General features: G+C 32.3%; 2 protein-coding genes across 2 annotated transcripts in view; one reads left to right on the top strand and one right to left on the bottom strand.

The window, feature by feature from the left end:
* eag (potassium voltage-gated channel protein ether a go-go) overlaps nucleotides 1–27,760 on the bottom strand; it is a 319,631-nt gene that overhangs the window by 241,494 nt on the left and 50,377 nt on the right. The window lies entirely within an intron of this gene.
* djl (don juan like) lies at nucleotides 4–9,111 on the top strand. The gene is made up of 3 exons (XM_085948781.1): nucleotides 4–160; nucleotides 5,166–5,289; nucleotides 8,729–9,111. Exons 1-3 carry the CDS (start codon nucleotides 67–69, stop codon nucleotides 9,000–9,002), a joined length of 492 nt encoding a protein of 163 aa, XP_085804907.1. The 5' UTR covers nucleotides 4–66; the 3' UTR covers nucleotides 9,003–9,111.

Here is a 27,760-nt window from a genome sequence, read left to right as displayed (position 1 = left end):
TGTAGTGACATCCTATTTCTGGTGAGATAAACACAGAATTAATAATCCAAGACTCCACTTTACAAGATGAACAAGTTATTTGTGATTTCTTTTGTGCTGTTCGCGGTAGTTTTACAATGTTACGGGGCAGTATTCAGAGAAGTTATCCCCAAAAATCCAGGTAACCAGACTAATTCGAGTGCTTAAAGACAACGTTATCTACAAAAAAGGGTTTTTTTTGAGATAACGTTATTTTACATTTAAGGCTACATGATAGTCAAACAACGTTATGTCAATCTTTTCTAATTTCTTAATAAATCGTCAGTAAAGTTTAACGCTAACTACATAAGTTACCCTTGTTTTCATATTTATTAAAAACTATCCCTATAAATTTTAACATCATCATAAGCAAGAAAAATGTACAATACACAATAAATTATAAAATATTAACATTAGGTATTAAATAAACATTTCCCTTGTTGAGTTACAAGAATCTAAAATAACGATTTTTGGCTCTCCTGTAAAGTTGCACTTTTGTAGATAGTGTTGTTTGACACTAAGGTCTCGAATTAACATAAATGATTAGTTATAATGTTAAACTTTTTTAATCGGTTATAGTAGCGTAAAATCAATGGAAGAAAATGAATGAGAGACCTAAATTCATAACGAAATATCATAAAGTTTCAGAACGCCATAAGAATCAAAGAGTTGTTTGATTCTGATATAAACTAATCTGTATAAAATAAAACCAATTTTTAAATATAGAACGATTTAAACAATTGAAATATAATTTCCTGTCAGCTCTATGAATCGATTATAATACAAATAGTCATAATAATGTATTTCGCAAAGATTTCTTTGATATTAAAAGAAGAAGACATTAAAATAAGTTTTCAATCAATTCATTAAAATTAATAGATTTTAATGGTTGCTTTAATACGTATTTTAACGTGTTTTAGGTAGTTAATTTACATTTTAATGGTAGCTATTAAGTTTTACTTCTTCAGCAGACACGTTATTATAATTATATATTTGCTCAGTTATCCACTTATTTATCAAATGACTTTACCGCGAATCCGAGATACCTAATTAGAAAATAAGTTAATAATAACATTGAATTAAATTGTATAGTTCAATTGCCGTGTATTTATCAAAACTAGTCACGTCCCTAGGCAGTGTACCGCCTTTTGAGCCACACTTGAAGTATATTTATTATAAACCATGAAAAACACCTTTTATAGAGAAGGAGCTTAAACGTATAGAAAGATAGTCAAAAAAGGACCTCTATGACTACTAATTTTGATGAATCTCACAAGATTGAAACTTGTTTCAGTGATTTTTATAGAGAAACAGGGCCTCATCTGGAAGAAGGTTCAACACCTTTTGTATAATTGTACTTTTTTAATGGAAAAAATGGTATCTTGGGATAATAATAGTACATATAATAAATAATTATAATGAAATATATTTATCATGGAAAACACAGATTCAAAGTTATGAGTCAATTGCAAACTCTAATAGAGGTTCAGATATCAAATATATATACTATAATGAGATAGATGTTAAGTAATATTTTGAAAATCTGCTATTACCACAGACATCTCGTGTACCAAATATGGCGTAATTCTTAATTTGAATACGACAATGTTTACAATATTTAATACTCTTTTGTGGTATTAATTTATTCTGTGATCATAAAATATTAATAATAAAAAAATGACAATAGGTGTATCATCTTTATTATAAAATAAACAAATTATTTAGGTAGTATAAAAACACTAAAGTCTTGTCTTATCTGCGATTCAACATTCTTAAAGCAATACGAATATATTTATGTTTAAACCTGTTAATATATTAATTACGTATTCAATTTGAAAGATTTAATAGCAGTTATTACCTTGACCTTACGTTATGTCATGTTTCCCTTCACAATGGAGCAGACAGAGTATTCAAAAGAATCCTCTGAAATCTGGGTAATTAAAATCTATTCAAATCTTATCAAGAATTAGCTGTAACCCCATATTACATAAGTCCTTTTATACTTCAATCTCCACCAAACAATATTTAAAATAATATTATTGTAACATTACATAAACTCAAACATACGTATCGATGCTCATAATAGATAAAGCTCACCATATGACCGAAATACATGTTCCAAAATTAAAATAAATAAACAGTTGGCATCATGGCCCCTACAAGGGAGGGGGGCTGGCAGGGCTCTAGCCTGGGGGCCCGGGCTCAGGAAGGGCCCGGCGTCACGAGTCGACCAGATAACTGAGATAAAAACAGATCACAAATTCGCTCTAATAGTAAAAAAAGTCGCCTGCGGTGCTATTTTACATCTATGTTATTAAGAATTGAAAATATTTGGTTGTACGATGCAATTGTTAACTGTGTGCCGATATTCGACAGCTCCATAATTCAAATGGATTTACATATTATTAAAAATAAACCTTAATTTTACCGCGTACACCATTTGGAAAACTCTACTACAGTGCGTCACACTGCTTTTACCCTTAGCGATAGGTAGGGGGCCCGCCAAACATCCTAGCCTGGGGGCCCGCCTCAGGATGTTGAGGCAATGGTTGATATTTTACGAAACAGTTTGTCGTAGAATTTGAGTTAGTTTCAACAATCGATACATGAGGTAACATACAATTGGTTTTTTGTACATAATGAAGAATTCGTCCCCCGACTCTGTCAGTCTGTGCAAATGGCATACTAACGGCTACGTAGTTTTCAATCGATCTATGCTGCCCGCATGTATCCTAAACGATGATGTAGTGGAGAAAAAAAAGCGAAAACCAGTAAACGGAGCGTAAAAACGCAAGAGAAGCGATTAGTCAGATCAATTCCGATGTGATTATGAGAACACATAGATACATATTGCCCGTTATACTTAGGTTCGTCAAATTCCATTTTATGCATTTCAGCGCTTAATTTTTGACTATATGTAAATGATATAGATATGTGAATATAATATATATTATATTCTTTTTAACACTATAGCAAGATATTAGGCCCAATGACAGTAGTGGAGTAGTAGAAGTGAAACTATCACATAAACGCTTTGAGAAAACTATATACATAATATATACAATATCACTGGGCATTGAACGCGGAGCCCCCGGGTGAAATCCCAATGGCCACGAAGGCTCAATGTCATTGTTGTTTAAAATGATGTGTTGAAAATTTCCTGCGTCGAAATATTAAAAATGTGTCTGTAAACGGCCACCGCTTCACCGTTTTATTTAGCACTACACCACTGATCGTAAAAAGTAAATTACATTAGCAGAGAACTGCTAAAATATAGAAAAGATCAACGGTAAGCGTAGCAGAGGACGGCGCCGCATTTCGTGGCTTAAGAACCCCCGTGATTAGTACGAGTGCAGCTTCACTGAACTGTTCCGGGTAGCAGACGACAAAGTTAAGATCACCTTGATGGTGGCCGACCTCTGCTAGGGTATGGCACAATAAGAAGAAGAAGCTAAAATATAAAGGTTTAATCTTTTAAAAATACTGGTGTTTTGTTATAAACTTTTATATTGATGGATGGATTTTTGATTTACCTAAAAAATGCATATATTTTGGACCCATTACGTTTATTTTGTAAAGAAATGATGACTTATATAAAAGTGCTTAATCTTGCCTTTACCACATACATATTTACTAATAAACGCTGCACGAATTATTTTTGGTCTAAAACGTATTTTTATAATGTCAACGAACGAAATATGTATACAGCGAACTTTACAATATATGCGACCTCATATGTTAGGATTAATATGCGTTTTCTAAAATTGATTAACGGATATAAAAATATTAAAATAATATGCATATTTCAAAACGTTGAATATTTTTGTTGTTTGTCAACTCAGCGAGTTCATGCCGTAGTGAGAAATATTTTTATGCATAATTTTACAATAATTTAGAGTTGTGTAAATACGTAGTCAGGATTTCATACATGTGCAGTCGGTAATTTGAGTTAATAATATTAATGTTGACATTAAATATCTGCAAGTGTGTTGATCACTGTTTTCAACTTAATGCTTTTCCTAAAAAATATTGGTGGCGTTAAATCTAGCGTTTTTCGATACCACAAACAGCTTAAAATGTCTCGAAAAACACTAGAATATTAGACTAATTTGCTTGAAAACCAAACATTCTGGCATGTTATAAAGGATAATATATTTCGTACTTGTTACCCTATCTGGAAAATTTTTGTTAATGACAGTTAACAAAACTGGTGATGATTGCACAAGCGAAATTTCACTGTTAATCCACTACTTAGGGCTTGTGCCAGCAGTTTTTTGTTAAAACAGAATTTACCACAATAGGCTGACTTACTTAGGTACTTCACCGCTATTCTGAATACTTAATACATTATTTTCATTACTCCAAAATAACACGGATATCACTAAAAGCGATTCCATAGACAAGGCGGCTATATATAATACTTACAATAATATTGTAATCATGTTACCGAATGACATTTCATTTGACAGCTCGCGTTCAACACGGTCATAGGTGGCCGTTTTTATTTAAATATCACGCCTGACAGTTAATATCCCGGGATAATTATTAACAGCCTGAATACAATATATCATATTTATTCGTTTTTTTAAATGATTTTAGAGTTAAGTGATATGTTAGAATAGCCCGATGCTGGTATGAAAGTACCATCGCCGACACTACACAACCATCCCCAGGCATAATATAATATGAATCCCAAAATCGCTCACTATAGTAGCATGCTGTTTAGAACCGTCGTCGCTACTTGGATAGCACGACCTATCCGCGGGTAGTAAATATTATTCCACTCTTTCATTTTTTTTTTTAATGTAGGCAATTCACATATTGTTTTTTTTCACGTCCGATCCTAATAAGATCATATGGGCCTCCACAAAGTGGAGTTTTGTATTAACAGATTTTGTTTTTACGAGAAATGGATGGAATGGAGAAATGGACTCAAACAGAAATTGAAAAACAATATGTGTATTTGTCAGACTCAGGATTCGAACCTGAGACCAACGACACTATAGTCCCGACGCTTAAACTGCGCGGCCATCGTGGTTTTTTTAGCATGTTCATTATTTATCAGATGCGAAATTCAATCCCGCTAACCTCGATTTTTCAGATTGAAACTCTTCCATTCATAATTATTAATAACTTGTAATTTTCAGAATATCCGGGGAAATGTTACGTGGAGAAGTACAAAATGGCGCTCGTAATAGGAGATACCTACCCAGTGCCTGACATGTGCGCTGATATGACTTGTTATGAGAACTATGAACTTATGTATTTGCCGTAAGTTATTTTTATCGATACATCTATCGACAATATTATTTAGATTTAACATTCACAAATTTCTTTGTTTATAACTTAAATCCATTTTCCAATTTTTAAATAATATGTAATTAGGTGCTTAAAAATTCTAAAAAATTGACTGTAATGTAAGTAATAATAATAATAAACTTACACAGGTTTTATAAATTTGTATTGGTACAGTTAATTTTGAGTTATAATGAAACGTATAGACAGACTGACAGTGGCGCACCCAGGAATTATTATTGGGGGGCCCAAGGAGGAGAATGTAAATTAGTCCTATAGGCTCTTTTTCTTCTTCATATAAATATTTTTACATATTTTCTGTTATTAAACATTTTAATATAAAAGGGTTAACAGCAAAGGAAATGAAAAATGAGTTGGATTTAGTTCACGGCATATCTGCTCCTTCACTTGCAACTATTTATAACTGGTTAAATGAATTTAAACGTGGTCGTACATCAACAAAGGATGAACCACGCTCAGGACGTCCTGTAGAGGTGACTACACCAGAAATGATCAATAAAATCCACGATATGGTATTAAGTGACCGAAGATTAAAGTTGAGTGAGATAATTGAGGTTACAGGGATCTCAAAAGGTAGCGTCATTTCTATTTTACATGACAAATTAGGCATAAAAATTTTTCTGCAAGATGGGTGCCGCGTTTGCTCACAGTCGACAATAAACGCAATAGGGTGGTGGCCTCTAAAGCCCTGTTGTCGCTCATGCAACGCAATCCGGATGAATTTTTTCGTCGCTTTGTGACTGTAGATGAAACATGGATACACCACTATACTCCCGAGACGAAAGAACAGTCAAAGCAGTGGATTGCGAAAGGCGAACCATGTCCAAAGAAGGCGAAAACCGTAAAATCAGCTGGTAAGGTTATGGCTACTGTATTTTGGGATGCACGTGGAATTATTTTCGTTGACTATTTGGAAAAAGGAAAAACAATAACAGGGGATTATTATGCATCTTTATTGGACCAGCTAAAAAACAAAATTGAAGAAAAACGGCCTCATTTAAACAGGAAAAAAATCCTCTTTCATCAGGACAATGCCCGTGTTCACACATGTTTACGATCAATGGCTAAAATTGAAGAATTGAAATTGGAATTGGTCGACCACCCACCGTATTCGCCAGATTTAGCCCCCAGTGACTTTTTCCTTTTCCCAAACTTAAAAAAATGGCTAAGTGGACAACGTTTTTTTTCAAATGAAGAAGTCATCGATCGGACAAATGCTTATTTTGAGGACCTTCCGAAAACTTATTTTTCTGACGGTTTAAAAAAAATTGAGAAACGTCTAACCAAGTGTATTGAGCTCCAAGGAGATTATGTTGAGAAATAAAAAAAAATACAAAAATAAAAACTGTTTTAATGCTTTTTTCTAAGGAATTATTGACCCACCCTCGTACCTACGTATATAATTTAAGTTTAAGAAATTTGGCTCTCAAAAGAAATCTCAATCGTTGTACTGTTGATATTTGGCTCTATTGACTAATGAGTTTGCCGACCACTGGGCTAGGGTATTTGACGGGCCCCCTATCCACCGCTTAGATTAAAGGAAGTGTGAAACACTACATTAACGTTTTTCAAATTGTGTTTTAGTTCAAATTGAGGGTACTTATACAGTGAATTATTGGCGATTTTCAGTACGTCATCTACTTTAATAATGGAGCTGTCGACACATAATAATCAGAAAATATATTGGACATTTATATAAATTAAAATGTTCATAGTCATGAAGTATAATAGCGCCGCAGGCGACTTTTTTTTACTATTAAAGCTAATTTATGAAATGTGTTTATCTCACTTATCTGGTCAACCCGACACGCCGGGCCCCCCATAGCCCGGGCCCCCAGGCTAGACCCCTGTCAACCCTTCCCAGCCATGACCACCACCACCACCGGAATACCACTCCGGAATTCGGGTGGACACCGAGAATTTCATTAGGGAACGGGTTTCTAAAAAAACCTGACATTAGTGTTTCGAAATTTTTGTATTAGAAATTAAAATCTAAGAAATATTACTAAAAAGGGTGCCGGAGAATTACAAATCATTTTTTGCCGTGTTGTTTGTCTAAGCCCAATGTATAGTTTATTGGCTTTCGATTTCAATATGTAAAATAATTCTGATGATTTTCATATTTTGGGGGGGGCCAAGGCCCCCTGGCCCCCCCCTGGGTGCGCTACTGCAGACTGATAAACAAAATTTAAAAAAAAAACTATATTTAAGTTTACGTATCATGAAAATAATCAAAATGCAACATTTATAAATCTCAGACTGACATTGTAAAGATTTATAGACCAACCGATATCAATTATCGATTATTATTCACAGTTTTGTAAAAAATTCTGCTAAACTTCGTCGTTTGAACTGAAACCGATATTATCAACATCGTACTTATTACTTTGCCAGATGTGAGATTCCCAGCAGCGTTTTTCGATATGCATCTAGCTTGAAAAAACTACATCTAGCTTATGGCGTTTTTATTATGCCTTCAACAGCTTTAAATCTGCTGAAAATAAGCTAGATATTTTGTTTATTTATTCATATATTTAATGAAGGTAGGTCGGTATTTAATAATAAAACAATAAGAGCATTCTTGGCGTTATAGTGATTTTATGGTATCAGATATTATAATCTCTGGTATTAAATAATTATTACTTATCGTAAGTTGTTAGATTAATTAATTACTGTTATCAATTGAAGGGTGGATTACAAAAACAACATATGTCAGTTTTTTTCATATTTGAGATTTATAAGTCTTTTTTTTAATGTTGTTTATGAGCGCTCATTTACCGTTCTTTCAAAAACAGCACACAACGCAAGTTAAAAGGTGTTAAAGTTTTTTTTAATCCAGCAAAAAAAAATCGTTTGACAAAAGAGTTTCTACAAATCTGCTACAAATACATCATAATAATTAAGTGACATGGCATCTTCCGTCTATTACATATTTTTCTGTACTTCAAAAGTTCTAATGAATATTATTTCTCGTTGAAAAATAAACACATATTGTGTAGTATCAAATCAAAAGAAAAAAACCATTATTCCCAAGGAAGAGATTCTATTAAGTTTTTGTGCTCTCATGTAAAATTGTTCAATTCTTACATGTGTTGTTTTTGTAATCCACCCTTCAATTTTCAATCCCATAAACCTATTTTTTCAATTTTTGCACTTTTTCGATAAGCAAAAAAAGTATTGAAATTTTATATACACAAAATCTAGCGTTTTTTCCTGTCAAATAGCTTGTTTTTGTACCCCGCCTGGCATGTTTTTGTTAGCAATAGTTGGCAATACTAGTTCCTAAGTTGTTATAAAAATTAGTAGGTAATGCATCAAACTATTGAAACAAGGAAAAAGGCACATGGCTTGTTGAAACTATTCAGTATGATAAGGTTTCATTATTTAATTTCAGTTGCTTGGAGCCTGCCGAATGCCCCGCCGACTGGGTACCAAAACTCATCAAAGGAGACGCGAGTAAAAGATATCCAGCGTGCTGCGACACCAACGAGTGTTATAAGAAAGATGATGTCAAGCATGAAGAACCTGCCAAAAAAGAAGATTCTGCCAAAACAGAAAAACCGGTCAAAAAAGAAGAACCCGCCAAAATAGAAGTACCCGCCAAAAAAGAAGAACCCGCCAAAACAGAAGTACCGGCCAAAAAAGAAGAACCCGCCAAAAAAGATTAATTAAAAACTATATCATCCTCCCTTTCTTTCCCTCCAAGAAAACATCTTAAAGAAATCTGTATATTCATACTAAGAGACCAGGTGAATAAAAATAAGGGATTACTTTTGCCGTATATTTTTTTAATTGATGATGAGTGGTGCATGCATGGTGGTAGCTATTTAAATAAATTGGCATACCAGTTAGCAGATTTTCGGATAAAATTGTAACACCGCAGATAGCGATGTTAACGTGACAGCTGTCAAATAATTAACAAAAATTATAAATAATATAGACTCAGAAAATTTTATATCATATTAAGTACTAATTATCTAAGCAAATACCAACCAATAATTAGTAAATAATTTACAAGCATTTGTAATTATTTTATGTCCTGAGAGAAAGCGTTGGAAGTCACGAAGTCGTGATACAATATTATGATCCATTATTGCGATAATGCATCACCGTCGTTATATTAAGATTATCTGGAAATATATCTTTTTTCAACAGCTTTCGGCACACTTGGGTATTGTGACGCATAATATTGTAAATAGGAAGGAATAAAGGATTATATTCAGATTGCTTATTATTATCAGAATGATATGCAAAATAAGTGGTAATTTCAGCTTTAATGGATATTATCTCTCCTACGAGTAGATTGTTTGCTCTTATTCCTAAAAGTTTGCTAAATTAATTTTATTAAACTTCATATAAATAATTACAAGATAACAAAAGAACTTTTTATATACAACGTTTTTAAATTTTCTGTTGAATCATATAAACTTGACTTGACTAGCTTAAACGATCAAAAAAAATGTACTTGATAGAAATACTGAATAATGAAATGCCATTTCATATTGATTTCCATAGTAACGCACGTATATATTATTTAATAATTTAGTTGCTAGAACCCCCTAGCAACTAACAATGGTATTTAAATAACTTTTCATACAAAACAGAATTAACTAAAACATGAATTCAATTCTACTTAAAGATGGCTAAAAGTAAAAAAAATGCATTGGCATCGTGTTCTGATATATTCTAAAAGTTTCAAATGTCTAGCTAGTCGGGAAGTTAGTTAAAAATCGATTGAAAGATTTGTACCGGACAAACAACCACTGGACAAATAATAATACGACCTAAGAAAAACGTTGTAATAAATAGGAATAGGTGTAAGTATCTGGATGTAAGATTTTTTGTAAAATGTTGAGCATACGTCACGATGCTTGAAGACAATATGAAAGGATGGAGGAAGCTGGTCCAGTTTTTGAAAGTATTACAAGGTAGTCATGATCTTTAATCATGCGAATATATAGGTTGATATCGAGGTTTCGTATCGAAGATTCTCCAGAAATAATTTGATTTTTTTTTCTCAAGATTTTTATTCAGAAATTTCGAATTTCTCATTTCTCGAAAGAATTTCAATGCTAAAAATAATCTCTAAGATTCGATTTATTTTTTAAATAAGATTCGGAAGTAACGCTGTTACTTTGTTTTTCTTGCCAGGATTTGGAATTTTAGAGTAATTTGCTTTTATTAGGAAGGACCTAAAAAGATCTCGACGTCCATGTATTTATATTATATTGGAGATACTAATCATAAAATAGAAAGCTTTGTTCATTTAATTAATATGTATGATTATGAGTATGAGCATCATAAGTAAATGAAATAAACATATTATTATGAATCATTTTCATAGTTGAGAGCTTTTATGAAAGCTTTTTATCAGTATCAAATTAACATAATATTATGGGATTTTTATTATATTCCAAATTAAGTGCAGTGCCACTAAGGACATCTATAGATATAATATAAAAGATTCAATTTAATTAAATTTACTGATCATTGTTTCAAATAATCAATACTTATATTATTATAAAACCATAAATAATTTAATAAATAAACAGATGTCGTGTTTATAAACAGGTTAAAGAATAGGAATTAAAACAAATTCTAATAATCGACAGTGCTACACCCACTGCGCTATCTTGATGCTATCTTTATTCATGAAGGGCCCAAACCATCCTACAACCGTACTGATGGCATGCAATAAGACATCGCGTTTTCAACTGATCTGCATAATATTATATTCAGGACTTGAAATCAAAGATTGACCTTACATTTTTCAAATTATTTACTGTGCATTCGTTGCAGTGGCAAGGGGTGGAGGTAAGCTGTTAAGATTGAATGTAAATAGTGCACACCAAACTTTGTCAGTCATACTAATTATTTGTTTTCATACAACTAAGAATACAGTTTGCAAATGGTGCTGGTTATTTTTTTAAACTCAATTAAACCCTGACCGAACCAAACTATTATAGTTTTATGCTGTGGACGATCCGACAAAAATAGTGCACACTTTTTCAATCATGCTTATTTGTTTTCGTTGAATTCATAATACATAATATTACAGATAGTATTGGATTGTTTTTTAAATTCATTAAGCCCAGCCTAGCCAAACCGTAATCGATAAAAAATATTGTTCTATCCTATAAAATATCTAAAATTACGTACGGTTTAAATGCATATATTTAAATATTTGATAGATAAACGAATATTCTTTGACTATTATCTATTACAGCTTGGATTAGACAGGGTTTAGTTTAATTTTTAAAACTATCAAACACTATCTACACATTGTAGTCGTAGTTCAATTAAAACAAATACAAAGTTTAGTAGTGTGCACTATTTATGTCGGATCTTAACAGCCTACCTCCACCCTTCGCCACTGGTTCATTGACACATTTGGTAATTTTACCAATAATACCCAATAGTGCCTTCAAAGTGTATTTATACATAAATGGCGTAAGTATACACGCTATAATTTGTATATTATTACATTAGATAAAATAAATATGAACAAACTAAAAATGATCAAGTAAACAATGTAACATAGACAATTATAAAAAAAATGTTAAAGACAAGATGAGTACCTGCCCAATAAAAAATGTCTATGTAAATAGGTACTCAAATGGTTCGGTGCTTGAACAGATGTATGGAACATGTTAATAGACAAAGTATCCTAAGTAGAGAAAATTCTTGATTTATTGAAGAATTGATGTGAAATGGATCACAATTTTTCGTAGGGACATGAAACCAGATCATACAGATGAGATATGGGATATCAAGAATTAAATTTTCAGCTTTAATTAATTTAATCAAAATGTCAGTTGTTTGGTACCTACCATATATTTACACTTTAAATTGTAAATTATATTATTTTTCCTGCTGTCCCTAGTAACACAACAGTAGGAATGAATTTTACTAACAAAATGCTTTGTTTATGTATCCACAGTGTCTAATTATTTGTGAAATATTTTATTTACAAATAAAATTAACACTATTACACACAAAAACTATACATCAGTACAGCCTTAAAAGGACGAGCAATTCAATTTATTGCACGTGTATCTGAATACGACATTATTTATATTTGGTAAGTTATGCAGAGCTGGGACGGAATTTTGTTGAATCATACATTCTTTAAAATAAAAATCGAAGAATGTGATCGAATTGTTGTTTTGGGGGTTTCCCTTCCACCGTGTCCTGAATAATAAATTATATTGTAATCTGGCGACACGAAGCCTTTGCACAATCCTGTTGTTGGAAAAGATGATACTATTCTTTTTATTTTTATCTTAATGCAAGTTCCGAGGATGAAAAAAGTACATTGCAATTTAAAACATTTAAATTTTATAATAATTCTTTATCTCACAACGAGTGTGTTTTATATTATTATATATCTATTTTACACTTCAAGTATTTATTATCTTAACCTTTTAAGTCTATTTTATCACAGAAATCTGAAATTCCTTAAGTTAAAAAGCCAAAAGTCATGAAGTGACTGAAAATGCATAAATTATTGTATTTTCCCGAATGTATTCCACATACTCCGGCTGAGTTTTATTTTGACCATATCCGATCGTAATAAGATCATATTATGGGCCTCTGCAAAGTGGAGGGTTGTATTAACATATTCTTGTTTTTGGGAGAAATAGATGTTAGCCACTTACTCCACCTATTAGGTCCATACTCTGATTCCAAACACAAATTGAAAAACAATATATTTTTTTTCAAATTCAATTTTTTTTTTTTTCTATATTTGGAAGCAATTTAGCTCTTCTCTGAATGGAAGGCTATTCTGCTTTACAATGGTTTACAAAAGTATACATACATTTTTTTTAACGACAAGCATAAATAGTTACACTATTAATGATACAGAATTACATTTTTTGTTACACTATACACTAGACATTTACGTTACATTTTTGGAGAAATTCATGTACAATTTTCATAACTGAAATATTTGGTTTTGCCAGGAATGAATTAATCGTAAAAGGAGGGTATAACCTGCATTTTCCCAACTTATTCAATAACACTTCCCTCTCCTGGTCATAGGCATCACATTGCCAGACAATGTGGTTAAGATCTTGAGTGGGATGTCCACACTGACACTGAGGGCTATCTACCACTTTAATTTTGTACAATGATTCGTTGAAACTGTAATGCCCTGTCCTGCTTCTAGCTATTGTCACTATTACATCTCGCTTTATTTTACAATGTTTGATAGTAGTGTGTTCCCTTTTCTTTCCCAAGATTTTCTAAATATTTACCGTTATTTTCGCTCATTGTTTGTTTAAGCTGGGCTTTAAAATCTGTGTATGGAATTCTTATATTTTCTGATGGGTATTTTACAGATTTTTTTGCCAATTGATCAGCAATTTCATTGCCATTAATTCCTTTATGTGCTGGAATCCAGTATATCTGTATATTTGTACCGTGTTCGTTACTATTGCTAAATTTGGAAATGTTGGTTCTAATATTAAGAATATAGTCATTAGTTTTGATGCTGAAATTTGGATTTTCGAGCGAGTTTATCAGACTTAAGGAGTCAGTGAAAATGTTGATATTTTTATTTTAGTAATTAAGTGCAATTTTAGTGGCTTCGCATAAGGCTAAGCACTCTGCTGTATAGCAAATTCAAATTTATTTATTTTTTTACATACCGTGAACATTACAAATTAAAGACGTTCACAACATGACATTTAAAAACAAGATTTGAATCTGGTACCCACGACATTATAAGCCGCTCAGCCATCGTGAGAATAAATAGTAAATCTTCTTTTTTTAGTTTTTTTTTTTTAAATTTATTTCGTCCTTATTTTGAAAAAAAAATTATGTTAAGCTTATTTATAAAGATCTTCGAAACAATAACATATTGTATAGATGATAAAGTCGGTTCAACGATTTAAATCGGAAACCCACATATGAATCGCTATACAGTTTTCTCGGTAAGGATAGTGTTTTGATAACACGTTGTTATGCATACTCGCTACCGGGATTCATTTCTGATCTACTTTACTAGCACAGACGTCAACAATATGATGTTGTGTATCTATTTTACATGTCTCGAAGATGCGGATCTTTCTAAAATGACTATTTGTAGAAACTTTATTGGAAATTCCTGAGCGAGTAAACATGCCAAATGGAGAATAATTAACGTAACTTAAGAATTCGGTAGGAAAATATCTCGCGTAATAGCATAATAATTAAAGATTTGTGTTTCAGAGTACAATTATTAACACCGGCGTCATAATTCTTTGGAGGAAAAAAAATATTGTACTTTGCAACAAACAGATGACGAATTAAAAGAAGCACAGTAATATTATGAATATTATAATAGTACCTACATATTATAATGTTGCGTTTGTGATACATATTTTCTAAACTTTGAAATTTTACATTCAATACCTACTAATATACATTATAATATTATACCAACTAATAATAAATTTGGATTTTCTATTTTTAATTAAATTTATTTATTTTTAACATATTTTAATAAATTATGTAAAACGTTCACAACATGAAATTTAGAAACAAAGAAATATAAAACAGTATTACATAAAAAAGAGATAGATCAGTATAGAGATAGATAGTATGTTATTAAATAGTAGAAATGTGTAAATACAAAAAATATAAATTAGATAGGTACATATAAGTACATTAAGAATTTATAAAACAACGTCCACCTATACTCATCCTCACGTAGGTGAAATATATCGACACCCGAAGCAATTTCGTTGAACATAGTTATCGCCCTCCCAATTGGCATTACCAGTGGCAGGTTGGTTCTGCACCTTGGGAGAATAAACAACTGATAGTCTCTATATTTCTAAGATAGTTATCAGGGACACACAGGTCACCCAGAATGGCAGAGTTCTCATTTATACCTCGTATAAGTCTGTATGTGCGTTTGTTCGGTTATAACTCAAAAAATACTAAACCAATTGATAAAATTTGCACAATAGAATTTCTCGTGTTTGGTCGCCAATGGGTAATGTATTTTTTGATTTTTTTTTCTATATTCTCTTTTCTCTCTTGTGAGGGTAATATTAAATTTGTTAAAATCTGAATCTCATGTTGTGTACGTCTTGATTTTAGATTTGTTATGTCCACATAGTTTTGTATTCTTAAATAAATAAATAATACTATAGACCAGTGGGAAATGCGGCCTTCGTTGGGTTAAGTGCGGCTCCAAATATCTCTTGATAAAAATATAGGTATTTTTTCCCCATTATACTTGTATGTTCGCGAGTTTTTCTTTCTAAATGTTATAAATAACAAGATGCGCGTATTAAATTTGAATTTGTGTATTAAAATTTAATACTACGTGAGAACTTGACTATGGTGTGGCTCTTTATATATATTAAAATCCAGAATGCGGCTCTCGTTGAACTCATGTATGCCCATCCCTGTATATAGACTGCATTTTTGGTAGTAAATAAAATTTCTTGTTCTCGGTACCGGAGAAGCGCGCATCTAGACGTCGAAAAAATTGTGTCAATAATTTGTATATTTGTAATAATCTTATGCACATCACAGCTGGCACGCGCGTTTGCTATATACCCGTATACATATATATTGGATGTGAGGTAAATATTTGCATAATTTATCTGTGGAGTGATTGCATGGTTATAATGAACGGCCTATTACCATACATGTTCGTGTGAAGGCACTTTTTCACGCTGTCGCTGTCACATCAGGTTATAATGTTGCGAAAAGTCATTCTTCATTATTGACAAATTTTAAATATTATATTGTGAGCTATAAAATAATGCCCACGATATCCGAGCGACCGACGCATCGGCTTATAATATAGTGGGTCCTAGGTTTGAATCAGAATGTCTGGTAAATACGTAATAGTTTATGAGTCAGAGTATGGTTCTAATAAGTTGAGCAAGTGGCTAGCATCCATTTCTCGTAAAAACTCTTAATACAAACCTCTAATCTGTGGAGGCCCATAATGATTTTATTATGATTGGACATGGTAAAAAAAATATTACTGACATAACCACGCGAATACTAACTAATAATAATAATCGTTAATTAATTACCAATAACGTTGTCTATATTTTATAAAATTTTCATCAGTATTGGTCAAGTAGTTTCTTAATTATAACCAAACAAACGGAAACAATCAAATATGCAGGTATTAATTTGGGTAGGTAACCGTTCTTAGATGGAGTTTGAAATCATCGTTAGTTAGGTACCTACGTAAGTATTCAAAAGAACAACATTCGGGACAGTATCTTAACGGTTAGAGAAATTGTCCGGCAAGAGAAATATATGGTTCAATTTCCACTTGGTACGTAGTGGTTTTGTAATAATTTTAGAGATAGGGGACATCAATCGTTCGTAGGTGTATACCCACCTATATACTACCTATATCAATAAATATTTCTGAATGTGTAACGTTATAATGATTAAGGCCATGCATTAGTTGAGGCACGGTCTAAAAAGATCGTTGCTAGGCGATGCGCGGATTGCGGGTGGCGGGTGAAAATGACGCCTGTCAAACGAAATATTATTTGTCATATAAATCCAACATACGTCCATTTTATGTTCTGTTTATTGTTCTATTAGTAACAATAATAATATATTCATTGACATGTTTTCTTTTTAAACTATTTGGGTATCGTTTTTAGTCATCTTTACACGATTTTAGAATTAATTGACCCGTCGCCATCACGCAGCAAAGTGACGTGTTACTGGGTCAACATTCTCTCACTGAATGGCAGCGAGTCCAAAATTTCGTCGCGCGTACAGTTGATGTTTCACTGATGCGTCACCTTAAGCTGATATAAAATATTATAATTAATCATATTATATTATTATCTAAATGAATTTTAAAATGTTTTAATTCTTGAAACCTATTACAATAATATTAAGTTTCTAAAAACTGGTATTAATATCAGTATATAACATTTTCATATACGTATACTTACATATTTTTTAATATTTTCTTGGAATTTTCACAAAGAAAATACGTTTATTTTTATATCTAAAATAAATATGTGTCGATGTAAAAATAAATTTACATCTACATAATATCTGTGGTGTTCGGGTAAAACCACTCACGTCAAATATATCAACTTTACACTCTTTAAAAGTAAGTAATATATAATTTTAGATGCAATTATACATAAATTTAACAAAATTAAATACATTTACACGTAGATGAAACGCTATTCCTATTTTGTTGTAAATTGGAATGGGTAAAACAAATAAGTCAATTTATAATCAGCATGAAATTAATTAAGTATATTATTATATTATATAATAATATATTTTATTGTGTTAACTGTCAATTCATGGTAGAACTGCATTGATTTAATAAACGCAATTTTTTTAGTTGTTATTCCACTTTTAATAAATAAATTCGGACCGGTTTTGTCCACCTCAGAGGGACATTTTCAACTGAATAATATTGACGCGGCTTAAGCATCGGCCTATAGTTTCGTGGGTCCCATGTTCGAATTCTGGGCCTGGCAGGTACACATATTGTTTTTCAATTTGTGTATGAGTCAGAGTATGTATCTAATAGGTTGACCAAGTGGTTGACATCCATTTCTCGTAAAAACAAAATCTGATATGATCCTATTAGGATCGGACATGGTCGAAAGAAAAGAAAGAATTTACCAAAACAATTTCAAAAAGCAACACAAATAATCTACCAATATATTGCATCCCTCCAATAATACTTAGTCAATAATAATTAAATTAAGCATAATGAGATTGGATATTACTATTTCATACTACATCATTACGGACACTTCACAAAATATTCTAAAATTATTAACACAATACAAAACAAAATATGAATCAATATTTAAATTTAAATAATTAAAAGATAAAAAAGAACTTTTTATAGGTATACCAAGTTTTTAAATTTTCTGTTGAATCATATATTATAAATTTGACAATTCTATGTATTAATAAATACTTTTTTTGTACTTGATAGAAACACTGAATAAATATAGAATACTGAAATGTCATTTCATATTGATTTCCATAGTAACGCACGTTTACATTAATAATTAAGTTAATAGGACCCCTTTAGCAACCAATAATCTTGCGAAATAACTTTCCATACAAAACAGAATTAAATGAAAATGAATTCAGATGGCAAAAAGTATTAAAATAATGCATTGTCGTCGATTTTCATATCGACACATCGTCGATAAAATTTTCAAATGTCTAGCTAGTTGGTAAGTTAGTTAAAAATCTTGGACAAACAAGAATAAATTTGTACCGCACAAGAAAAAATCTGTACCGGACAAACAATAATACGAAGTAATAAAAACGTGGTAAAATATTATATTTAATATTTGCTTCGTGCGTTGCATGCAGCCGAAATCTGCTCCGGCTGTTTAACGAGTGGCTCCGCCCAACAGAGCGACGTAATTGTAGATTTGAAAGCTGATAAGAACTTTTACTTCAGTAATATTTTTTTATGTAAAAATGCATTTCTCATCGAAGGCATGGGATACTCTGTGTCAGTAATATTGAATCGAGATGAGTTCAATAAATACGCTATCGCAATTGCATGAATATCTCACTCCGCTTTTATCGTGATCGTGTAACAGTCACTCCATATGTCACTCAGTATCGCCAACCTAGAGCTATAATATATCTCACTAGTTTTTATATCTTATATTATTGACTTTATTGTACCTGTGTAAACTGTACTCGTCAACCAGTAAATAAACTCACTATCTCCTCCAGTAACTACGAGTACGCTACTGCTCCGTTCATACTCCGCCAGCAGTAATCCTCATCTCCACACACACTCCTCATACCAAAAATTTAATGATGACTTACACAACTGTGCATAATTTATTAAGGCTATACTTCAGCTGGGGCACTGTCTAAAACGATCGTGACTACGCGACGCGAAGATTGTGCAAATGACGCGTGCAGAACAAAGCAAAATTTGTCATAAAACGTCAATATGCGTCCATTTAATGTTATTTTTAATGTTCTATTACTTCTTCTTATTGTGCCATCCCCTAGCGGAGGTCGGCCACCATCAAGGCAATCTTATCTTTGTCGTCTGCTACCCGGAACAGTTCGGTGGAGCTGCACTCGTACCAATCATAAAGGTTCTTAAGCCACGAAATGCGGCGCTGTCCTCTGTTACGCTTCCCATTGATCTTTCCTTGAATGAAAAGTTGGGGAATGCTGTATTTTTGTCCTTTCATAATGGAGCCGAGGTATTGTAGTTTCCTGGTTTTGATACTATGTAGAACTTCTCGGTCCTTCCCCATTCGATTGAGAACTTCAACATTTGTTAGCCGGTCAGTCCAAGGAATTTTGAGGATGCGTCTATACAGCCACATCTCGAAAGCTTCAAGTCTCCGTGACATCTCTTGGTTTAACGTCCATAATTCCATACCATAGAAAAGATATTACTAATAATAATAATATATTCATTGACATGTTTTCTTTTTCACGTAAATGGGTAACGTTTTTAGTAATCTTTACACGATTTAAGAATGAATTCCCCCACCGCCATCACAAAATAAATTGACGTATTCACAACTCGGCTTTCACTCTCCGATTGCCAGCCAAATTTCGTCGCACCTATAGTTGAAAAGTATTTGTCGTGTCACTAACGTACCGTCTTAAAGGTATACCAAAAAATATTATCAAACAGTTTTAAAAACTTATTTTCTACTAAAATCGACTTATCTTGTTCTGCCCGATCAACACGTCATATAGGTAATAATACTAATAATATTATAATACTCAATCATTTATAATTATAATCTGTATTTTTTACTCACGTTTATTCGATGACACTATTTCCAGTCTCGATTCTTCTTAAATCTATCCCGGACCTATACTTTACATTAATATGGTGTGAATATTTAGAGTGTCTTAGACTGCATATAATTAACGCTTGGCGCCATTTGGCAGACATTCTTGGTATAAATTAATAGTGATGGGTAATCAAATCAACAACCCGTTCTAAAGGTGATTCGTTTTTATAGGTACATTTAACTAACTACGACTGACATCATATATTGAAAAATACATAGTTATATCGTGGAAAATATATTAGAATCCCGCGATTAAAACTAGTGTAAAATTAGACGGTCTTTAATTTTATGGAAATGTTGAGCAATAAACCTTATTACCTAATATATATTCGTCTTGAATTATCTGTAACGCGTAGGATAAACCATATTAACATGTGTAAGAAAGAGCGAGATATAGAGCAAACGTATTAAGCACACATTTATAAACAGAATCATTTATTTTAATCGAGTGAAAGAAAATTAATGATGCATGAACATAATAGTATAACAGATGCGTACAGTGCACACTTAAATATTATCAGTAGTGTGGATTGGAGGTAGGCTGCTAAAATTCGACATAAATAATAGTGTATACTAAACTTTGTCAGTCATACTTATTTGTTTTCATTGAACTAACAATACAAATTGCAGAAAGTGCTGGTTAGTTTTTAAAATTCAATTATCCCTGCGTAGATCAAACTATAATAATGTTTAGGTGCGCTATGGGCGATCAGACAAAATAGTGCAGACTGTCTACTATGCGTGATTTAATGACATAATTTTAGATATTTTAAAGATGGACGAATATTTTTCATATATTATGGTGTGGCTTAAGCCTCAATTACATTGAGTTTCTTTACGAGCTGTTTATTGGCGAATTTACAATCTGCACGTAAAGTCGCCCAGTATAATCATCGAATAAGCTAATAAGCAGATTGTAAACACTCTACCGAGAAAAGTTGAAAGCCGGTCAACTTTACACGCTACGCGCCGGCGTGTGGGCTTACTGCGTCTGCGCAGTAGAGCGCAGTACCAACCTCCCGGTAAACAAACGAACTACGTTCTGTCAAAATAGTCACTGGCTTGTGGCTTCTCAGCGAATGGAAAGTTTTATGTGTAATCATCAAATCGCAGTAGCTGAATCGCCCGTTTTTAAATTCGGCAATAAACAGCTCACAAATAAGCTCAATATAATTGAGGCTTTAGGCAGGGTTTAATGAATTTTAAACAACTAACTATTATGGCATGGTTTACGCAGGGTTTATTTGAATTAAAAAAAATATCTGCAATTTGTAGTCTTAGTTCAATGAAACCAAATACGTATGACTGACAAAATTTAGTGTGCCTACTTCCACCCTTCGCCACCGATATAGGTATATATATATAATTATGTATGTGTGTGTGTGCTAAATCTCTATGTATCTAATCAAATATTGATTCTGTCTGTATTTTCAAAATAAATCTTCTCCTTCTTGCAATATAATAATATATTACTTTTATTCCACATAATTTAATAACGACTAAATGTAAGCAAATAATAAATTACATATTTATTTAAACAGATGTTATTAAATGTTGACCTGCGCTGTGAGAAGTATATTTTAATAATTGTATGAGCAATCAGTTGTGTTTGTTTTATTTACTTGAAGTCTGAGAGCAGGGTTAAACCATTTAACTCAGTTTAGGGTAAACACCGGAAAAAGTTCTCCATGCCCTGACTTAACGGAAAATTACTGATAACCAATATTAATAGAATCATTGTTATATCATCCGTGATTTATAATATATTAATTAAAAATACGTAGTCAAATAAAATGTATTGTAAATACGTTACGGTAGAACTACGTTTACCATACAGTGACGTGCCTACAGGTATATGCATTGATATAAAATTGTAAACTTAATATAATGGAAATCGTAGGAAAAAACACAATTAATTTTAACTACGTAGGTAAACAAGTAATGTGTCATTACTAAACAATTCGGAACTGTGCAATCTTAATGTATTGTTTCGGTCGATTTTCAGTCAATGAACACAAGTAATTACAATAATATTATAATATTACTTTGTGATGACACTGATGACTTAGATACGTAGAAACGTCATGTGGCTCGCATAGTATCAGGTCGATTTTAAATGACATATTAATTATTGTATTTATTGATACGTAATAGAAGCATTACTGTTGCATTGTAAAATAGCGGTTTTGAATATTGGTATGCGAACGAATTGCACAGCCAGTCTCAATAAAGTAAATTTCTGCAGAAAATATATATTTTTTTATTATTATAATTATTATATTATATTTTTTCTAAAATACATCATGGAATCACTCACAGAATGCTCAGAAAACTGTAAGCTTTCAAAGTGTGCGTGTACAGTCGCATGGTCCGTATCAACAGGGGCCTTATGTTGTAACTTGCGAGTTGAAGTCGCCCGGTCAACATGACGTCATATGACATCATTTTAACGTACTACCGGAGTGATAATAGCATTTGAGAAATTAACGCTACTCAAATACTGGCGTTATTCATTGTCCCCATACACAAATAGGTGTTTCAGAATAATAATATCTATGGTAAGCCGTGTGCTTGGGCGGCTTGCTTTGATGCGTGTATTGAGGTTACGTCACAATTACGTCGTGTCGTCGGGTGACTTCATGTCACAAGTTATAACATACGGCCCCTGGGGCCTTATGTTAGAACTTGCGAGTTGTAGTCACCCAGTCGACATGACGTCATATGACATCATTGTGACGTACTACCGGAGTGATAATAGCATTCGAGAAAATAACGCTAGTCAAATACTGGCGTTATTCATTGTCCCCATACACAAATAGGTGTTTCAGCATAATAATATCTATGGTGAGCAGTGTGTGTTGGGCGGCTTGCCTCGAGCGTGTATTGGCTTACGTCACAATTACGTCATGTCGTCGGGTGAGTTCATGTCACAAGTTATAACATAAGGCCGCTGGACATACAAAGTTATGTCGTTGTGATATCGAGGATGAAAAAAACTAGAGAAATAAAAACAAGAAAATTGGTATAACTTTGGTCACATCTAGGGTCTTCAAAAAGTTAACGATACTTTTCTTCCGATACTATTATACTCTTTTATCAGTATCAGATCATTCAATACTTTATCTGTAGATGGATTATTTTTTTTAAATGCTGATTGGCAATTATAATTCTTTAAAATATTTGCAACACTTTAGTTAATTATTTCCAGCTTAGTTTTTTCGACATTTTTGCCATCGATGAAGCATATTATTTATGACGGGTTTTGAACCAAAAATGGCAGTTTCCATTTTCGTAAAATGTTGGAAAATTATTTAAAATCTTTACAAAAGGACTTGAGAAAAGGGTTTTTTGTTAATTCATTTATTACGAATCGTGTACATTTTTTTCGTACAAGGTGATTTAAAGAAATAATAATAACATTATTATTTAAATATTCATATTTATGATTATGATATTTAAAAAGAAATGCTCGATTACAGTTTTAAATAAAATGTAGAGTTAATCATGTTATTCTTTTGATTCTTCTTATTGGCCAGGATTAGATTATATTGTCCACATGGAGTTCCGAGTGGTCATCAATCCTTTTCTAGTATTAGGCAGTCGTTGATGACATGTCACACTATTTGAGATGAGCTGTTACATCACAGCAGTCATCGTCCTTCAATATAAATCTTTTTTTAGATCCGTCATTGCTCTGTGACCTGTTAGTATAGGTATGTGTGAGATTGTGAAATATTTTTATGTCAGTATCACAGACTATATTATGTCGAATAAATTTCGCCGGTATTGGTCACATCGCGGATATTGTGTGTCTCATATTCCATTGCTCTATTATATCCTGCTTACTCTGTATGACTTCTTATCCAGAAGAATTTAAGAAAGGCCTGTTATGTATTCGCTTAATCATTGGTATCTATAGTACGGATTCTGGATCCATATTAAAAACAATAACAACATGTGAAATTGTCAAACGCGGGACCCACCGCTTCGAAAACGATCAATCCATCGTTGGCGCCATTATTGGAAAAATATACATCTTTTTAGCGCCCACGAGTAGCTATATGAAATTCATGAATTTGTAATAGGTCAGTTCAGTACCAAGGCGACGGCAATAATATGATTACTACCGATAAAATTGTGGTCTAAGAAGGAAAAAAACGCGTACAAATATATTATTGTAAAGCCTATTTATAGGAAGTGTTTAAAAAAATAATTTTATGATGTTATCGTGAATTTAAGGCTGTCTTTGTCTAAAAACCTGTCTAATAATATATGAATACTTAGTAAACAAAATAATCTCTAATGTATATTATATTGATATAATATATTATCAATTTGAGTTTAGATTTTTAGGTGTCTTATAATCTAATAAGTTATAGATATTTGACCTACGCTTTCGCTCGATTTTGGAATCAGTAAAGTTTCAAAAACAACCAACAGACGCAATCCAAATCACCGTAATATTATTATCTACTGGTAATTAAACCATAATTGAGACTAATTTTTTAAGTATAAACACGTTATTCATTCTTCGATGCTTCAAGGCCTTATCTTACGCACATATTAAGGTATAGTTTTGTGTAAATCAGTACCTATATGAATGTTTTTTTTAAATGTAAATTTTTTGGTGAAATAAAAATATTATTACCACGTGGAAACTTCCGTTTTTTTTTAATATACCATACTACACATTGAAACTGCTTGGCCCTCTGACTTCCATAGAAGATAAACAAAATTAAGAGGTTACAACACTTACACCAAAATTATTATTATACATTTATATACGATATTTACAACAGTACTCACATAATGATGGTGGATTGTCAATAATAGATGAAACAAAATCAATGTAAAGAAATACTGTACGTAATAATATATTGAATTAGAGACACCAGCTGCAAAACATGACTATTATCGGCAGAAACTAGATTTCATAATGTTTGAGACTTTCACGGTTATTTTGTATCGTAATAGATTATTGGGTTTCCACCGCGTGTACTTCTTCATTCTTTCCTTGACGTTATGGGCTCGTTGCAGAGGACATTATCAAGAGATATTTATTATGATGAAATATAGTATAGGTGTATGAATCCAAACGTCGCTTTAAGAATTCCAAAAGGAATCCGATTAGCTAAGAGCAAACGTTGTTCAGAGTATGGTGTCAATCGTTACAACCAAAGATACCGGAACAAATATTGGATTTTGCTGACAATATCGGTAGTCATGACATTTTTAATCATAGCCCACTATCCCTATTAATGGTTTCTATGGATTGAAACGTCGAGGAAAAAAGAAAGAAGTACACGCGGTGGATACCCAATAATCTATTACGATAGTACAGTTTTTACTTTACGTATATACCTATGATCTGGTTTTCTTTTGGTTGGTGTTACTATCTCAACCCTCACCTGGGAAATTTGTGGAAATTGTATACAAAATATCGTTAATAAATTCTAATGGATTCAAGCTCTGTACTATTCCATTTAAGTCGTTTTTTGCGACCCGGGTTTCGCCTTTCGGCATCTTCAGGCGTCGTGTATACTCACCAAAGGTACAGATACCAGTACACCAAATAGTACAGAGCTTGAATCCATTAGAATTTAAATTAAAATTCCATCAATTACCTTCGGTCGATTGTATTAATATCGTTAATAATACAAATTAGTGACGGTAAATATTAAAAAAAAAAAAAACTCATACAGCAAAATATATCATGACTTGGATGTCTATTCGATACGATGACAAGATGAAAACAGATGATTCGGCATGGTATACAAATGCATGTTGAAGAATAATAAACGGAATGTAGGCATCTATTAGGATTCATTCAAACGGAATTCGAAATGCTTTTCGGTTTTTCCAGCGTTGATTTAGAAGCGATCGGTATGTCCCGAAATTAACATATATTATATACGTGACCTGCTTAAAAATAGACTGTTACAGTGTAAAAATCGGATATGTTGTAAAAATATGGATTTATCGGAAATTTATAAAATATAATAATATACCTAAAACCTTGCATTTTAAATATATAACTAAATCGTTAAAATGGAATGGCGAAAAGTCCGGCACGGTATAATACCAATCTAGATTGAAAATAAATTCAAAAATACAACTCAATTTATTTTAAGTCAAGTAGATACATACTTATAATAAATTTAGTAAAATTTTAAATACGACTAATAGATCTTTTAATTTCAAGTTTGCTTTTCTGTATAATGGCTATTCATATAACTTTTATTTAATATTCTCTCAAAAACCAACGATCCATAATTTTACACTGCTGATTTATTTTCGACGGGTAAAACATCAATAGTGTTGACAGCTTCAAATACCTGTGGGTCTATTCTATACTCATCGAACACTAAAGTGACAAATAGTATTAAACTTAGGGTAGGTTTGTATCAAAATATTAGCACTTAATGTAACAATTACACGAAGTTGGTTTTTATTGTTGCAATAAGTGCGATATTTTAACAGCAGCAAGATAGGTGCTGTCAAAATATAGCACTTATTGCAACAATAAAAATCAGCTTCGTGTAATTGTTACAATAAGTGCTAATATTTTGATACAAACCTACCCTAAGTTTGATAATATTTATCACTTTATCACTTTAGCGGTCGATAAGTATAGAATAGACCCACTGGTACTCATCACGGGAGATGGAATTTTGTAAAGAAAGCTTGATATCTGAGTAAGAATGACTATAGTAGTCTGGAACTCACGACTGCACTCAGTTAAAATCAAATGAAGTCTATTCGATGCTTGCTTTTAATGGTAGTCATGGCACCTTACGAAGGTTTAAAACAACCGTATACTAAGCATTGAGAATAGATGATTGCGACGTATACTGGGTATGACTTTAGGTGTAACGATGGGATAAGATAGTGAACGAGGCAGCCTCTCATCACGCTTATAGAGTGAAGAGGCAACGTTGCACCTGGGTCGGCTACTTGGTGCGAACATCTGAAGGCAATTTCAACCCGGTTGCTTATTCTTGAAGCCAACCGGATTCCGGCGTCTTGGAAGACTGCTAAATACTATCTACAGAGTGTATATGGCGGAGCTACAAGATACTGGCATAACCTGGCACTAGCGAGCGACAGGAAACCTTGAAGGCGCCGTATGATGTCTATATACTCCAAAGTTGGGCATGTTTAAAAAAGATTTTTTTTATTTAATATAAAATGTAAAGTTCTAAATATAAAATAAATATAGTACGTATATTCATAATAAACTTCCACCATTAAATAACAGTAATGTAGGTACTATTTCTGAAAGTAGTATTTTGTCATTACCTTTATCGATTGGTCTTCAAATACATAATTCGGTCCGATGTTGTGGATTGAGTTTACTTAAAACGTTCGTATATCAGTAAGTTCATATATCATTAGTAAAATATTTATGTTTTTTGAGCATGTTAGGATATACAACAAAATAAACCAGTGGATAAAGAAGTAGACAAGAGTATGTGACGTGATGGATGTCACCAAACCGATCAAATGACAATTTTTCAAGACATGTCGTTCGGCAAATGGAAAACCACGAACGGTTAGAGGGTCATCCTAAAATAACTGGCGCTTTTTCTTCTGGTTTTGATTATAAATTGTCATAT

The sequence above is a fragment of the Rhyacophila brunnea genome, unplaced genomic scaffold (assembly GCF_057557595.1).
Source record: "Rhyacophila brunnea isolate RB1 unplaced genomic scaffold, BYU_Rbru_1.0 scaffold_21, whole genome shotgun sequence".
NCBI lineage: Eukaryota > Metazoa > Arthropoda > Insecta > Trichoptera > Rhyacophilidae > Rhyacophila > Rhyacophila brunnea.
The sequence above is the reverse complement of the archived record's forward strand: the minus strand, read 5'-3'. Positions and strand labels throughout refer to the sequence as shown.